Genomic DNA, 18,615 nt, shown 5'->3' on the forward strand with positions numbered 1-18,615 from the left:
AATATAGTTCAAAATTGAATAAATAATTATTAAAAATATAAGACAAAGAAATTCAATTTTTTATTCTTGCATAGCATGTTTGAATTTTACAATTTTTAATACATTCGATTAGTTTTCTTTGATTCATAGTATTCTATATCAGAAAACATTTTATGCAATACTGTATACAAAAATTTTGCTATACTTCAAAAAAAATCACAAATTAATACTTTTTATATTATATCATTCATATTACATCATTCTTGAAACAAATAAACAAACAATTTTAATAAAACTAAAATCGAATTAATAGGAAAATACCATTCAAATTACAATCCAGTTTTCACAGAACACATACATTTTACTGAAAAACCATCACAAACATTCCATTAATAATTATTTACAAGCACAAAACTTTTTCCCTTTTTATATACAGGATGTAATCGTTAAGTGTGCACAGACGATTATTCCTAACCTATTGCAGCATTTTTTTATTTGCAAAAAACTTTAAATTGATATCGAAAGTAAATCGGTTAGGTTTTATTTACCTAATGAATGAAATGGCAATAATAATTATTTAAAAATAAAACGAGAAATATCCAAAAATGTTATATTAAACACTCCCATTTTTTGATACCTGCAATAGTTATGAAATAACCGTCTGTGCACACTTAACGATTACACCCTGTATAATAGTAATAAAATAATACTGCTATTTAGTGTCCGTTGAGCAAACCGTTTGTCTGTTTAATTTCGTTCAATTGGTCTGAATATTCTGTGTACAGACGCTGCCATCTTAACTGTCGAACTAATAATGCTAACATTTCTTCGAGGAGATCGTGCTTTTTGATATCCTGAAAATGTATATAATTTAATGTGTGAAATACAATTGGATAATATTTGTAACTACTGCTTTGTTAGTGAATTAATTTTATAAAAAAAAAATATAACGGCTATTTTCCATAAAATTTAAGATTATAATAAAACGCATCTGAAACTATGTTAAAAAGAAACCATACTCGTATTGATTCATTGGTCTAGCAGTAATAATAATCTACTTATCCAATGTATAAGTAAGTAAAGAATAAAATAAAATGATATTTATTTTTATACATTCATTAAAGAATTAAAAAAAACAATTATTGAGCTATATTCTTTAAACTTACCAAAATAGTAGACTCCCATTTCTTAGGCAGCGATGTGCAGTGACTTGGCCCCAACATGTCATCTAATATACAACGGAGGTGATCTTCTGTACCTGATAAATATATATTATTTACAATTTACTACTTACAAATTACCTTTAAAGTTCATCTTTAGTCTTTGAATATCAAAGAAGTTTCACTTCTGAAAACTCACGCACTTGTAATCATTTTTTTTGTACTATAAAAATAATCATCTTTCAGATTTTTTAGGTACAACTATTTTTAAGTTTTAAAATATGTAAACAGAGAGATCTACAGATTTACACAGCCATAAGTACAAAAATAAGTGAAAATACAATCTTTAAATATAATAATAAACTTGGTATCTAACATCAAAAAACTTACAAAACAATCTTTACATCTTGCCTAAAAACAGAAATGTCACGGAAATATTTTTTACTAGCTGTGCCCTGCGGTTTCACCCGCATTGTTCCGCGCCTGTTGGTCTTAGCGTGATGATATATAGCCTATAGCCTTCCTCGATAAGTGCGCTATCTAACAGCGAAAGAATTTTTCAAATCGGACCAGTAGTTCCTGAGATGAATCTGAACAAACAAACAAACTCTTCAGCTTTATAATATTAGTATAGATAATCTACTTATTATTATTACTGTTAAACATACCATGTGCCACTAGATGAGAGAAAAGCGCAACTATCCAGTGTCTATAGTCCTTGCTCAGTCGCAGATGCAGACTCGACGACACTTGCGCTTCTAGCCAACTGCGGGCTGCGCAGGCGCTGTATTTACTGTAATAAACAAAAGGTTTTTATTAATCATAGCTTCTATCGCTGGCCTTGAGCGCGGGGACCGAATCGAGAAATTCCGTAACGAAAAAACCTCACGCTCCTCACTCCGACGGGCGGAGGTGTGGCTTGAAGGCATAGCATGCAATGGCTTTACCGCGGCAGTCCCCGAGTGACGCACGTCGTTTTTTTATTTATTTTATTACAAAACCACGACACAGTATCTAGGAATGAAGCGATTAGCCTGTTAGTTTGACTTTGAACTACCAGAATCGACTTTTTGTATGTTTAAAAAAAATCAAGTAATCAAAGCCCTGTCGGCTGTCTTGTAACCCGGGTTCACTCTCTTGCGTGCAAATATTCGTAAATATGTTAACATCACTTATATTCAAGAAACATTTATAAATGTCGTCCTTTATTGTTGTTTTGAGTCGGTACGAATGTTGTGAGGAGAAAAATGTATGTGACGAATGGGACGCTCGGACGAATGGACGTGTGCACTCTACTTCCCGCACACCGCACGTAGTATATCCCCACCATTTTGTATTTTTCACTAGCTGTGCCCTGCGGTTTTACCCATAGTGGTCCGCTCCTGTTGGTCTTAAATAAATGGGCTATTTAACAGCGAAAGAATTTTTCAAATCATACCAGTAATTGCTGAGATTAGCGCGTTCAAACAAACAAACAAACTCTTCAGTTTTTTTACAATATTAAGAATAGATTAGTATAGGTAGTGATTACACGTACCCGTGTGTCCGCAAAGCATGCGGAGCCCTATTAGCATGAAGGGGCGAAGCCACCCGCAGTCCCTTGCCGGAGCCCCCCGCACCGCCCGCACGACGTACTGGGTCGCCGCCATCTTGCCATATCACCCTGTGAATATACATTTTATTTATACTGAAGTTATAAACTAAAAAAAAAATCCTATTCGTGATAGAGATAAGACCACCTCTTTGGTACAGTGGTTGACGCGTGAGCGTAAAACCAAGGGGTTCCTAGATTCGGTTCCCGGTGGAGACGAAGAAAAAAAATCGGTCTGGTAGGATATAAAAGGCTGATCACCTACTTGTCCCTAAAGAAAATCGATCAGTGAAACAGATGTATAATTCATCTGCCCCTTACCCCACTAGGGGACACGGGACTTCACTTTTAGAGATAAAAAATATGAGTTTTATTAAATAGTATCGAGACTCATACAAAAGTATGACAATTTCAAAATACAGAAAAATAAATATTTTTATTTACATCGAGTGTAGATTCATCCCAGATCAATGAAACGAAATTGAAATTGAAGCCAAATCAAATACCAATTGCATAAAATAGACACAAATTATAAAACAATTAATTTCTTATACTAAATGATAAAATATTATTCTTTTATTTATTTTCGAATAAAACGAATCATAACATTACCGAAATAATATGTAAAGTGCATAAGATATATCGAGTAAGTTTTATAAAAGTAACTCCATTATTTTATTTAATACGTGATAAAACTCACCAAGCGCATAACTTCTTACAATATATGTAACTTTTGCCAGTGTTAAATGAGATCATTGGGTTGCCATCTTCCAAGAGAGAACAGTGTGTTACAGTTGCTGAAATAAAAACAAATACTATTAAGAATGTTATTTAATTCGAAAATGGGGTAAATTTTGTTCTGTTAATAAGAAGAAGTGCTCTCTGCACACGTTTTATGGTGAGAGCACTTCTTATTAACAGAACAAAATTTATATTATAAAAAAATAAACAGAATTCATACAGATACAAATAAATGAGGCTAGAAACAATTTACAAATTACTTAAGTACTTAATAAGTCAATAACTTGAAAGTAAAAAAAAATCTAGGTAAAAATGCAATTAATAAACATTTTTGAAATTTTAAAAACACAAAAAGTTGAGTTCAAAAGTTATGTTGCGAAAAAAAAACTTATTATAAATGACATTTCCTTATTTTAAGTCCGTCAAACGGAACCTTAACCTAAAACCATAACCTAAAACAATACCAATAAAAAAAGAAACTCACTATTATTCGCCAACAAATTCCTAAAAGACAACGGTTGTATTGTACACGTGGCTGTGGGCAGGTCCCATATAGCGAGGTCTGCTGATGACGTCACCACGGTCAACGTGTCACCTGAGAGCGTCATCTTGTGCGCGGGTGACAGCAGTGCTGGAATTTGGAAAATATTAATATAAAGGGGGGGATGATATTAAAAAAATATACATAAAATCGAGAGATATACAGGGTGTCCCACTATTGGTATACTAAGCGCGAAGGGACTTGTTGTTTTGCATACACGGATCACGTAAAAAATACTTAAACAACAAAATTACATCGAAATTTTTTTGCTAAATTTTTCCTGAAAATTCATGTTTTCTTCGCTAGCTTCGCGCAGCCGGCATATACCGCTTCTTTAATGTGAGCATTTTGACTATGAAAACATAATCTTAAACGATAGCTCACGTGCTGGTGGCAAAGTTTGGCGGGTTGCTTGTTATGGGTATACAGTGTACACATAGAGTTTTAAGAATTCATCTATTTGAAAAAAATGCGTCTGGAATTTTATAAGTATTTTTTACGTACTCAGCGTAGGTATGCATAACTATAACCTTTGAGCATAGTATACCAACAGTGGGACACCCTGTATATGGGCACAATATTACATACATAAAAAAATAGTCAAGTGCGAGTCGGATTCCTAAAAATAAAGCAAAATTACCATAACATTTTCACAGTAAAGTATCATGAAAAATAATGTCGCAAAACGTGAATCACACTTTTCCCCGTCAATTTTAACAAAATATATAGTCTGTTAAAATTGACGGGTAAGATATAACAAAAGCGAATCCGCATTATTTTTAGATTTTATTGTACAAAGTATGTAAAACTATGTAAAACAAAGGCAGATTTAAGTCTGAAAAACATCCAATGATTTTTTTTTTGTTTAATTTTTTTTTCATTTTTTCATTTCTTGCTTAAGTTAAACTATGGATATGTCGTGGTCATATCATTAAATGACATTAAACAAGTTTTTAGAATATAGTTATTCTGAAATTTTTCAATATTTTATGGACTCTTTATATTTTATACGATCTGGCCAAATGTGGATGACCAAATCGTGAAACGTTGACGATTTAACGATCTGATCAAACCATGTTGACCATTTCACGATATGCGACCATTTCGTGAAATGGCCACTCATATCATGAAATGATCAAATCTACTATATGACCACGACAGATACATGTATTCAAGTTGCATGTCGCACGCTGTGTGGCTCAGAAACACACTGACCCAGCGGCGGCAGGGCCCTGTGCGGCTTGGGTCTAGCGAGTCTCCACACGTGCAGCGCTCCGTCCGCGCAGCACACGCACACCCAGCGCGCGTCGCACGCTATGCACGACACTGCCGCACCTGACGTACACACAAAATACAAGTCAATAACTGCGTTAAAAACAACCGACTTCAAATTTGCACTTGCAACATTTACAAATACAGACGAAAATGCTCATTTAATAAAAACTGCTGGGCCTATCCGAATAAAATTTTTATGGGACCAATTCGACACTATCCCGCATCGAACAAAAAAATAACCACGTAAATCGGTTCAGAAACTTCGGAGTAATCGGTGTACATACATAAAAAAAAACATACCGGCCGAATTGATAACCTCCTCCTTTTTTTAGAAGTCGGTTAAAAATAATAATCTATACTATAATATTATAAATGCGAAAGTAACTCAGTCTGTCTGTCTGTTACTCAATCACGCTTAAACTACTGAACCAATTTTCATGAAATTTTGGTATGGAGATATTTTGATACCCGAGAAAGGCCATAGGCAACTTTTTATCCCGGAAAATGACGCAATCCCGGAAATCCCTCGGGAACGGGAACTAAGCGAACTAAAAAAAGAGCGTGTGTGCCGAGCACACGTGTCAGAAGTGAAACTTCTTTTGTAAGATTCAAAGATACCAAAATAGTTTCCTCACTCCATGACACGACCTTTTTTTTTCACTCTCCGCACGTCTAAAGAAATGTCACATCAAAAACTTTTACTTATGTATGATAAAAAAAATCCTTTATCTGATAAATGAAAAAGAAAAAAAGATTTGATATTTTCAATTCCTTACCTAAATATGTTTCCCAAACAGGATCATTCGAGGCGGAATTATTTGGGATCAACTCAAGCCTTGAGAGCTTCCCGTACGGTGTGTTGCATGCTTTATTTACTACCTGTAAATAATATTATTTGTTTAAGATATTTTTTGCCCTTGCTCCTTATGTAAAATACAATAAATTATGGTTGTCCAATGTCTATACATAGGCCACTTTAAACCACGTTCATGAAAAAGCCTCCTGATCGCAGAAAGCTAACTATGATAATAATCTTTCCCAAAATAAGTGTCTCTAATAGACACTTAATTTGAGAGAGAATCGGCTTTTTCTTAATAAAATTTTCAGTTGGAGCCAAGTTCGCTTGGCACGGTCCCAGCGGAGCCAAGGGGCAACACTTCATTTGGCCAATGTGGCCAAGGGGCAACACTTCATTTGGCCAATGTGGCCAATGGGCAACACTTCATTTGGCCAATGTGGCCAAGGGGCAACACTTTGTTTGGCCAATGTGGCCAAGGGGCAACACTTCATTTGGCCAATGTGGCCAAGGGGCAACACTTTATTTGGCCTATGTGGCCAAGGGGCAAAACTTCGCTATATCATCACTTACCTGTAACCTCAACACGCCAGCCGCTCTAACAATTGGCCCCGCAGTCCCCAAAGCGGGGACAGATAGTGCTGGGACCAAATAACTCGTTTGGGACTGTCCCGGCGGGGGCGAAGGGCAGGGTCTCTTAGTTTGTAGATCTTCCGCTTTTGGCCCGGGTAATGTGGATGCTGTGCGCTTGCGCAGGCGTTGGTCCAGCGCGCTGGCCGGGAAACTGTTTTGCGTATATTAATGAATTGTGAAAATGTGATAAATTCATAAATAAGTTGATAAATAATATTCAAACTGCATATCTATCATTATGTCATACATTTGTGTTGTTAATAGAGAAGCATGGAATTATCTTGAAAAAATATAACGTATAAAATACATAATATATTACATAGTCCTCCGGCTTTTTATTACAATGGAAAGTTGTGTTTTTCGAACCATTCTCCAACCAATCAGTGAAATAGCCTATCACATAACACATTAATTTACACAAAAAAGAAGATGTATGAATAAGACACATTATCTGTTTTTGTTAAAATTACCAACTCGAAGGACCAAATCAATATACTTCAAAATAAAGCATATCTAAAACAATTATATATACTAAAATAATTACTAAAATCATGTAAATGTTACTCACTTATCACTAGTCTTGCTGTGCGCATGGTTGCTTACATTAGGGTGTATCACGATATCATCTCTTCTTTCCACTCGAATACGAGATTTGCTTTGAGAAGATGTACTGAAGCAGTTCTCTAGACCGCCCGGTTGAGATCCTAGGGATTCGCTGAAATTGGAGTTCAGTTAGTTTTCTAGTTAAAAAAATTGTGTTATATGTATGTTGAATATGTGCAATGTGTTCTGTAGTGTGATACCTACATGTTGTACCGTATCAACAAGGCATAGCTATAAATTTTGATAAGTTGTAATTTGAATGATTCCGTTGAAATTATTTTTGGGAATTTAATGTATAGTCAAAATGTTACAGACGCGCAAATTATCAATATAATTGAAGACACATCGTTTGAAAATATGCAAAAATATATTTCAAACCACATTCAATTCTTTAATTTACATTACCAACAACAACCAAAAAATCATTCATCATTTCATAATTCCCAACACAAATCCGTCCATATTATTCGATCCGACACCACAAAACATACATCTATCTCGCTCGCACTCACTTGGCGTCCGCATGTGTGAGCGGGATGAACACGGGCGTGATCCGCCGCTTGCCGTCCGACGTGCGCGTCTCTATCTGCCGGTCCATCGGACGGACTGGCGCTGGGCTAGACTGGGTCGATACGGGTGACGGCGTGTATATCTTTTGCTGGAAGTGTAGGTAGGTTTGTAAAATTGTGAATTGTTTTCAACAATTACAAAAAATATTTAAATATTTATGAAGGTCAGAAGGTTCATCATTGAGACCACAGTTTAAATAGAAGATTATTAGTCCGGCCAATTTAGACATAAAAAATAGTGATCAAATAATGAAATTCCGTCAGGGCTTATTTTTTTTTTATTTAAATATTTCATTTATTATTGAATTGACCGGACCACTATCTATATACATTATTATATAAAAGAAAAATTTATCATTAAAATTTAATGCCTATATAGCCTCGCGCCTAATGCCTATAAAACCAACAAGTTGGTTAACTTGGCTGCACGCTGAGATGACAGCCTAGCGACGCACGACTACCTAGACGCCAAGTGTGCGCTAAGTTATATGTTATATACACTGGTGGAAGTTTAATTAGAAACACCTAAGACGAACTCAGTCTTCAAATTTATTTAACATTTGCGTAACAACGTATTGGAATTTCATATTATGTAATAGAACAGCCGTTTATCTAGTTTTATAAGAAATTGCTTAAACGTCCACCACTGTATTACTCTTTTTTTAGTATCAGTCCTTACAATGTTTTTTTGATTGGAGAATTATATAGCGTAAATAATGAAATTCAACTCTTAACCAAATAAACCTTCACTTAATTTTAAATATATCCCATACTCACTTGAGATTTTTCACTTTTAGGCGTAGATTCCTCTTTCGGCAGTTCCTTTTTAGCTTCCTGTTTCTCCCTTGCCAAGAGTATCTCTGGACACTCGACGAGAAGGTTCGAGGATAGATCACCACTACTGTCATTTGCTGGACACTTACCGTATATCTTTTCGTAGAGGGCATTCTGGAATTTATTTTTTTTATTTTTATTTCAGGACAATTATCACACACGGCACGATCTGATCCCATACTAAGCTTTCGCTTGTGTTATGGAAACCAGATGGCTGATAAACATACATATTATATAATTCCTCGGGTGGGAAACCACGACCTCTGGATTGGAAGGCAGGGCCACTACCAACCAAGCCAACCGGTCAGTCAAAATGTTATGTTAGAATGAGTTATTCTGAGAAACGTTCGATGAAACGTCAATAAGGGTAATTCTGCATTTTTTTTGTCTATAAATACGCTTTATTGGATGATAAAGATTAAGTTTTTTAAATGGTATAGTTAACTATATGGACTCGAAAAATGTCTGGGGCGCTTTTGGTCAATGTTCAGACAAGGTAGGATTATAAATTCAGACAAAGAAATTAATCTAAGCAGTAAAGCTGATTGGGAACTATTTAAGACTTGCATTATTACACTTTACTATTCTTATCACATAGTATAAAACAAAGTCGCTTTCTCTGTCCCTATGTCCCTTTGTATGCTTAAATCTTTAAAACTAAGCAACGGATTTAGATGCGGTTTTTTTTAATAGATAGAGTGATTAAAGAGGAAGGTTTAAGTATATAGTTTATTAGGTTTTAGACAGAGCGGGCGAAGGCCGCGGGCGGTAAGCTAGTTTCAAATAAATTAACTTACTTTTTCTTCAAGTGTAAGTGGTGTACCAATCTCCTTGTTAGTGAATTGAATGCATGCAACCGTTCCATCTGAACTGCATGCTAACAGGTTTAGTCCTGAAATATTTTATTCGGCATTTATAAAATTTATTTTTGTACCTTTTTACGTGGAATAAAACTTGAATCTAATAGGTACACTGTTTTATAGAAATCATATACCCAAAAATTACTATTTTCATACATGCCAAACTTAGCCAAGTATTATTCAAAAAATTGTTTTTATATATTATTCCGCGCATAGAAGATACAAAAAAATACAATAGTTCTTCTTTTTAATGTTTTTTATTACACACCATTAATACACAGAAAAAAGACGTGTGTCACTCGGGGACTGCCGCGGTAAAGCTATTGCATGCTATGCCTTCAAGCCACACCTCCGCCCGTCGGAGTGGGGAGCGTGAGGTTTTTTCGTTACGGAATTTCTCGATTCGGTCCCCGCGCTCAAGGCCCGCTATAGAAGCTATGTAATAGCTTAATAACTCACCATCCGAACTCCAAGACTTATCCAGTACACTATCACTGAACAACTCATGCACGACCACTAAGGGTTGCTTGAGTGACGTCAGCCAGATCCTAAGGGCCCTGTCACGAGATCCAACGGCAGCACAACAACATTTCTTTCCCTCTTACTTTACAACAAATTATAAACCCCAAAATATATTTATTACTTACCATCAGAACTCCAGGACATATCCAGTACACTATCACTGAACAACTCATGCACAACCACCAGGGGTCGCTTGAGTGAGGTCAGCCAGATCGAGAGGGCCCTGTCCCGAGAACCAACGGCAGCACAACAACATTTTTTGCCTTCTTTTACGAATATGTTGCTGTTGAAACGCTGGAATTTGCATTATATGTTGTTGAATTGTGAGTTCCTTGTTATCTTATTTTTTACTGTTGATTTATTTAATTTTGTTAGGTCAGTTTAATTCCCGTAAATTAAGAAAATGTAAACTATAAAATTTAAGTAATAAATATATTCATTTAAGAAAATTGAAAGTAGACATTCATATATTTTTGATGGTCCTCCTCATTTGTCATTTAATATGTCATTATACTACATCACCGCGTTTGAAGGAGTATCAGATAGAATAGCGGCAATACACATTAACTTACCCAAACATAAGAAAAACTGGACAGTAATTCAAGTCTACTCGCCAACAGAGCAAGCATCAAAAGCAGAAATAGATACATTCTATGATAAACTAAGGGAATTTTCAGAAAAATACTCTCAAAACAATTTAGTACTCATGGGGGATTTCAATGCACAAGTAGGTACCCAAATAACTGGAGAAGAACATATAATAGGGAAATATGGGAAAGGTAAAAGAAGTAGAAATGGAGAAAAGTTAGTAGAATTCTTGCTTGAGCAAAATTTAACACTTCTTAACTCCATTTTTCGCAAAAGGCTCAACAACAAATGGACATGGATATCTCCAGACGGAAAGGTCAGAAATGAAATTGATTACATAATAACCAACAAAGCGAAGTTATTTAGTGATACGGGAATAGTAAAAAACCTAAACTTCAATACCAACCACCGTATGGTACGTAGCTGTCTCAAAGCAAGTGGTTTAAAGAAGCCTAGACCAAGAGCCGTTCAAAATATTCACTTAACGTGCAAAAAGGGGGAGAAATTCGAAACTACAGAAGCCTTAATGGAAGTTGTTAACTCAAATATGTCACTAAATGAGAAATACAAAAAAGTAGAAAACAAGCTCAAAGAACAGGCAAGTACAACAACAAACAAGAAGAAAGAAACCTATTTAAGTGAAACAACTTTAAAACTAATTCAAGACAGAAAGGAACTGATACTTAATAAGAAAGAAAACCAAAAAGAAATCTCCAATCTTAGCAAACAGATCCGCGAAAATATGAGGAAAGATAGAAATAATAGACGTCACAAAACCCTGGAAAATTATATTATCAAAACGGGAGGCACAAAAAAAGCACTTAAAGAACTTAGAGAAAAAGGAAAAGAATGGATACCAAAGCTAAGAGACAAAGAACTGCAAAAAACATCTCGTAGTAAAATCAAGAATATAGCGACAAACTATTATCGTTCATTATATTCAAATCAGGCTAACACACAGACAACTGAAAGGAGACATGTTCAAATACAACAATACATGACGGAAGCTAATGAAGATATACCAGAAATATTACAATCGGAAGTAGAGAAAGCTATTAAAAGTCAAAAGATGGAAAAATCGCCTGGTCCTGACAAAATTACAAATGAACTGATGAAAGGGACAATCACAGAACTAGCCCCAATACTTACCAGGATCTTTAATGAGATTTTATATACAAGCAGTATTCCAAGCAATTGGGCAGAATCGCACATAATACTTTTGTACAAGAAAGGTGCAAAGGACGATATTGGGAATTACAGGCCAATATCTCTAATTTCGAATGTATATAAAGTTTTCGCAAAAGTTATCCTGGACAGAGTGTCAAACCAACTAGACGAAAACCAACCGATAGAACAGGCTGGTTTCAGAAAAGGATTCAGTACAATTGATCAAATACATACAATTAAACAGCTTATCCAAAAATACAATGAATACAATAAAACTATTTATCTGGCATTCATAGATTACTCTAAAGCTTTCGATAGTCTCAAACACGAATCCGTATGGCAAAGCTTAAAAGAGCAGGGAATTCAAAATTCATACATAGACATCATCAAAAACATATACAAGGAAAGTAAAGCTAGTGTCCGACTGGAATCAATGGGAGATGTTTTTCCAATTGAAAGGGGTGTCAGACAAGGTGATCCACTCTCACCAAAGCTGTTTACAGCAGTGCTAGAACAAATGTTCAGGAAACTAGAATGGGAGCATGTGGGACTTAACATAAATGGATCAAGACTGAATAATCTCAGATTTGCTGATGACTTGGTGTTATTAGAAGAAGACCCGCTACTACTGGAATCTATGATACAAACTTTAGCAGACAGAGGCAGGGAAGTGGGTCTAGAAATGAACTCTAGTAAAACTAAAGTAATGACGAATTCAACACCCATAGACATAACCATCAATGGACAAAAACTTGAATACGTAGAGGAATATGTATATCTCGGCCAGATTATATCACCTTATGATCAAATGTCCAAAGAAATAGACAAAAGGATTGCAACAGGATGGAAGAAATACTGGGCCATGAAAGAAATCATGAAAAGCAAGTCTCTGGGAATTAAGATCAAGAAGAAAACATTTGATACCTGCATCCTACCCTGTATAACATACGGCTGCGAAACCTGGGCTCTAACTAAACGCCATAGGGATAAACTAGCAAGTTGTCAAAGAGGTATGGAAAGGAGCATGCTGGGTCTGAAACTAAAAGACAAAGTTAAGAGTACAGACATTAGACGTAAAACAAAATTAACAGACATCCTTAAAAGCATAGACCAATTAAAATGGAGATGGACTGGACATATGCTCCGCTGCAAAAAAGAAAAATGGAGCAAACAGGTCACTGTCTGGTACCCTAGGGATGGAGTAAGGAGCCGGGGCCGCAAAGCTAGGAGATGGGAGGACGAATTAAAAATGACCGCAGGGCCCTTTTGGACAAGAGTGGCAGCAGACAGAGCACAATGGAAAGAGTTGGAGGAGGCCTTTGCCGTAAGGCATACCGAAACTAGAGATATTTTATAGTGAAATTTCGTTTTTAGTTTTAAGTAATTTTATGTTTATATATGTCAACTTTTTTTTCGGAAATAAAGGCTTTATTATTATTATTATTATGGGGGGACGGCGCGAACGCAGTCCCCACTACCAAAAATTACGCGTCCGAGTTATCCACATTAGGGATAATCACAGAGGTCAACCCCACCGCAGTGCAATGGCGGGGCCTCGCTCTGGGGGAACCGCCTTCCTGATCACGGTGTCCCCTACGCCAGGTAAGTATGATTTCGCCAAGTACTAGCGTGTATATATGCTTTACGGAAAAAATTTCTATAGCGCGAGTTAGAATACAACTAGCGCCATCTATGACTGGAGAGTGGAACTTCAACAGTGGTGGCATTCATAAAAGACACGCGAGAATATAATATGATACTACTTTCCACCCGCGGCATCGCCCGCGCAGTCAAAGAAAAACCCGAATAGTTCCCGTTCCCGTGGGATTTCCGGGATAAAACCTATCCTATGTGCCGGGGTAAAAAGTAGCCTATGTCCTTTTTCGGGTATCAAAATATCTCTATACCAAATTTCATGCAAATTGGTTCAGTAGTTAAGGCGTGATGGAGTAACAGACAGACAGACAGAGTTACTTTCGCATTTATAATATTAATAAAGTATGGATTTGAAGGATACATTTGTCATTTTTACAATTTTTATTTGATATTATTATTAATTTATATAAATATATTAATTATAATAAATATATATATAAATAAATATTTACAACCATATTTATTATATAAATTCATATAAAGAAGTAATATTATCCCAATTTCCGTTTTTTAACATTGAACGACGAACCAAATCTAGATTTTAGTTGTATTTTACAAACATACCGCACAAGTAACAGCCTTCCTGTGTCCAACAAAATCCTTATCGCACCTCCAGCCCTCTCGCTCCACCACTTGAGCGGTTGGACCTCCTCCGTTCATCGCGTGAGCTGATAGCACGTATTGGCCATCGGGGGACCAGGAGAGACGGAGGATGTGGGTTGTGCCTGGAAATGGTTTTTAAAGTATTGGTGTATAATAGCTTGAATTAATTTGTTGTTACGTTAATTCTGCGCTTTGTTTACTTTCTTTATGAATAAAAACTGTCAAGATGTTAAACAATTGGTAAATAATGATGAACAGTTTCCTGCTTGCATTTGCTTATCGCAGAAATCTCATGATTTCTGATTAAGCTTTGGATTTTAGAAATATTTGGTTGATATATGGGATCGACAATCATTTAAGCTTGCATGCTTATATATACAACAACCGAGGAGCCGAAATGTTATTAAAATTATTTTAATAGCAGTATAAGACATTTGAAAAAGTTATATACCTATGTAAAAAGCAATAAACCATAATAAAGAATTTGTCATACTCTAACTGCAACTGATTTTTTACTAACTAGTTTAAAAATAATAGTATGTATGACCTCTTAACAAAGACATTATTTTCAATACAATTAAATAAAACATATCATATGGTTAAAAATAGTTTTTTACTGTTTGATAAACTTACCTCCACACTCTTCAAATGGATCTGTGATGACTTTCTCTTGCGTCCAATCTGAAGTCTTCCATACTCTCAATGACTTGTCATCTGATTGTGATGCTAAATATTTACCAACCTGAAAGATACAGCAATAATTTACTTCTTAATAAAAAAGTGACTTTTCGAAATTGTCAATTGTTTTATGATGTATGTAATTTTATCATTTTCAATTTTGATTTACAATTATTATTAATTTTTTTGTGTTTGTTTACAGCTATAGCCGCTGATTACCTTCTCGCACAAAATTGTTATTGGAGAAACAAATTAAATGCATCCATCCCATAAGTTGCCGTATTAAGTTTTGTTTTATTCAATTGTTTATTAAGCTATTGCATAGCTTCTATCGCGGGCCTTGTGCGCGGGGACCGAATCGAGAAATTCCGTAACGAAAAAACCTCACGCTCCCCACTCCGACGGGCGGAGGTGTGGCTTGAAGGCATAGCATGCAATAGCTTTACCGCGGCAGTCCCCGAGTGACACACGTCGTATTTTTAATTTATTTAGATTAACTGAATGAGAAAAAATAACCAATTTATCTAACAGCTTAAATTCTATCTAATAAGATATTTAATTACAATAGTACAACAGATTTACAAGTTAAACAGATTGCAGCGATAAAAACAATTTATACCCACTAACTCATACTCACAGGGTCCCAAGCCACACCTTTCACCAGACCATTATGCCCATTCAGCACGCACACCATCTCCGGAAACTTTTCCGCATTCCAAATTATCACTGAGTTGTCCACACTGCAACTGGCCAACCATTTGTCGAGTGGTGACCACGCCAGGTCTAAGACGTCACCTGTGAAATAAAGCAGAAATTAACATTGTGGAGTTAGAGATTTATTCACTGTGATTTCTTTCAAAACATATAATTCTTTTGCCTTTTTAGATATGTATTCTATTAAAAAAATTAATAAACTCATTTAATAAATAGCAAGATATTTCTCACCAACAATGTAATTTATTCAAATGAAAACACCATATGTAATTTATCGTAGACATTCTTTTCTTAAAACAATAACATATCAAGGTATGATATTCTGAAGAAAATTACACTTAGTTTCATTAGAAACCTGTTATTCTCAAATTGTAATAATACAAAACTATTACAATGGAAGTCGATTACTGGCAATAGATTTTATTGCATTTTATAACAAGTCAATCTGTAAAATCTATACATATAATAAATCTGTAGAAGGGTCAATTCTGTACATTAAAAATATTGAAAAAATAAATAGCAGGGGGTGTTACTGGATCGATACCAAACCCAAATATGTGATTAAAAAAATTTTTGTCTGTCTGTCTGTCTGTCTGTATGTGAAGGCATCACGTGAAAACTAGCGGTTCGATTTCGATAAAACTTGGTATAATTATACCTTATTATCCTGGGCGTAAAATAGGATACTTTTTATCCTGGAAAAAATACGTAGAAAAAAAATTAATCTTAATTTTTCAGTTTTATCCATAGACGTTGTTCCGTAGAACCGCGAACACACGTTGCGTATTATTATAGGCCTAGCCGTATTTGGGAATTGGGTCCAATAGATATTTATAAGATGTTATTGACAGAGGTACTCAAAATTGAGAAATAACCATCCACGCGAAGACCGACATCCGCGCGGACGGAGTCGCGGGCGGAAGCTAGTCGTAAATATTTGCACACATGCCCTTCAGACGTAGACCGTATTAACTTAGCAGGTAGGTACTTACTTAACTATGTAAATTTAAATTTAATAATATATTTTCAAAAATGTAAGATTGAATATTTTTTTTAAAAGAATACTTGGGGCGTGATCTAAAATAGATACCTCTACCGAAGCCAAAAATATACTTTTAGAATTTTAAATTTTTGTCTGTTTGTCAATTTGTCTGTATGTCCAAGCTTATCTCAAAAAGTACTGCATGGATTTACTTCAAATTTGGTACGCAAACGCTTGAGAGTTGAGACCTCAGGAAGGGCATAGGATAGGTTTTATCCCACGGACCACGGAAATCCCACGAACGGGAACTATGTGGGTTTTTCTTTGACTACGCGGGCCAAGCCGCTGGCGGAAAGCTAGTGCTAAATAAATCTATAAAAAATATTATAACAATCACTTCACAAATATTACCTCCATGTCCTCTCAATGTTGACAAGCACCGCCAAGTCTCTGCCTTGTGCTTCCCAGCACCCACTGCCACACTAAGGCCCCATATCATGACCAGACCATCATCACCTCCAGATGCTAGGTATCTACCACCATTGCTCCAACGCACGCAATTTACACAGGCTGCAATAGAAAATATATAAATAATCTTATTTTATGGTTAGGTGATACTAAAACAAGGATAAACTATGTTACAGGCTTCTGTCGAATATAAATTTTATGGCTGAAACATAAAAATAAATGCCTGTGAATATAAAATTATTCACCATGCACTGTCTTTGGCTTTACTTACTAAATATCACCGTCCCCGGAGAATAAAATGATAATCGCCATTACCATAGTTTTATTGTTATTCAATATTTGAAGCCTACATAGCCTAATACATCTATACAAATTTTTTTGTAATTTTTCTCCTATAATCCACAAAGCTATAAGATATTACAATAATGTTCACTGCTTTTTCCCAGAACATATTCATACTAGAAAAAAAAAGATAGTTATATGATAGCGAAAAAGTTTCTTCACTCGTTATGTGGTAATAACTTTTACAATAATATTCTCGGAAAAAAGAAATGGCGAAATAATGACAAACGCCTATTATCATTTTATTCTTGTAAAAATATGTTTTGGCGCCATTTGTATGACCATGTACATTATGATCACGATGATGATCAGGAAGACTGACTTTTATTACTTTTTATTGTCTTAATTTTTTATGTAATAATAGTTGATTACTATAATATTGTTTTTTAAAAAACCCCAGAATAAAAGTTCATTGGATTATTATCCATTAATACATATCTCCAATATAAACGAGAATAAAATGATAAGTGTATATTAGTAAATTTACATTTCAGTCAAATGCTACTAAATTTTTAAATTTTAATTAACTTCATTTCTCTTAAAGTTATTAAAAATATTTGAAACATAATAAAAGGTTAAAAAATTAGCTACCACTGTGCCTTTTTTATCTCTCTATCGGTTTTTTATTTCTCCTGAAAAGTTGTGTTTTTGCTGTTATCATTTTATTCTCCGGGGACTATATATATTTTGTTATAATAAATCATGCACCAGGAAGATATTATACATCTTATATTGAATTGAACTAAATAGGTTTTTAAATTCTGTCAACAAACCCAAGTGGTTATCCATTTGACAAAGCATCTTTGGAACATTGGGGTCCAATTCCACTTCTTCATACAAAACTGCATTTAAATTCCAAACAACGACCCTGCCAGAGTCCAGGCCCTGGCCTCCTGTTGCAAAACGCTTCCCCGCTGGATGAATATCCACAGAAAATATCGACTTATCTGAAACATAAGTTGTATGCTAAATAATACGAAAAGACGTACCTATAAAACTTGAATCTCCTTTCCTTCTTAGTAGATTTAACTTACCATCGTGATTTACCCAATTAGGCTTGTAAAGCTTCATTTATGATGATTGTTAAAATTACTTAGTAAAATAGTTAAAAACTAAAAAGAAGAAATCTTTATTTATTTTCAACAAAAATGACATTGACGCGGGGTGCGCTGCCGGCATTCAGCCAAAAAAAAGTGAAACCATGCGAAACGTTCAGAAACTGACATATTAAGGCAGATTAAAAATAGATAAGTACCTATTATAATAAGTTTAAAAAATAATAAGTGTTTCATTCACAGGTTTCATTAAATATA

The 18,615-nt window shown here is 35.1% G+C and overlaps 1 protein-coding gene and 1 non-coding gene across 2 annotated transcripts; both read right to left on the reverse strand.

Moving 5' to 3' along the window:
• Nucleotides 1-607: 607 nt before the first annotated feature.
• On the reverse strand, nt 608-18,456 carry LOC123691344 (protein HIRA homolog). The gene is made up of 20 exons (XM_045635669.1): nt 18,337-18,456; nt 18,076-18,249; nt 16,904-17,062; nt 15,434-15,591; nt 14,752-14,860; nt 14,080-14,240; nt 10,230-10,398; nt 9,520-9,614; nt 8,666-8,836; nt 7,832-7,977; nt 7,285-7,431; nt 6,657-6,867; nt 6,064-6,166; nt 5,228-5,347; nt 3,956-4,102; nt 3,431-3,527; nt 2,677-2,802; nt 1,808-1,932; nt 1,146-1,237; nt 608-833 (listed from the first exon to the last, which is right to left on the reverse strand). The coding sequence occupies exons 1-20, from the start codon at nt 18,371-18,373 to the stop codon at nt 696-698; spliced, it is 2,685 nt and encodes an 894-aa protein (XP_045491625.1). The 5' UTR covers nt 18,374-18,456; the 3' UTR covers nt 608-695.
• On the reverse strand, nt 13,308-13,469 carry LOC123691535. Its single transcript, XR_006751422.1, has one exon. It is a non-coding gene; the product is annotated as a U1 spliceosomal RNA (small nuclear RNA).
• Nucleotides 18,457-18,615: the final 159 nt, after the last annotated feature.

The sequence above is a fragment of the Colias croceus genome, chromosome 4 (genome assembly GCF_905220415.1).
Source record: "Colias croceus chromosome 4, ilColCroc2.1".
Classification (NCBI taxonomy): Eukaryota; Metazoa; Arthropoda; class Insecta; order Lepidoptera; family Pieridae; genus Colias; species Colias croceus.

Coding starts and splice junctions, on each gene's coding strand:
- LOC123691344 (XM_045635669.1), bottom strand. CDS start 18,373: ATGAAGCTTTACAAGCCTAATTGGGTAAATCACGATG. Junction 18,250..18,336: donor TAATTGGGTAAATCACGATG/GTAAGTTAAATC, acceptor CTTATGTTTCAG/ATAAGTCGATATTTTCTGTG. Junction 9,615..10,229: donor TATGTCCTGGAGTTCTGATG/GTAAGTAATAAA, acceptor AAAATATTTCAG/GACTAAACCTGTTAGCATGC.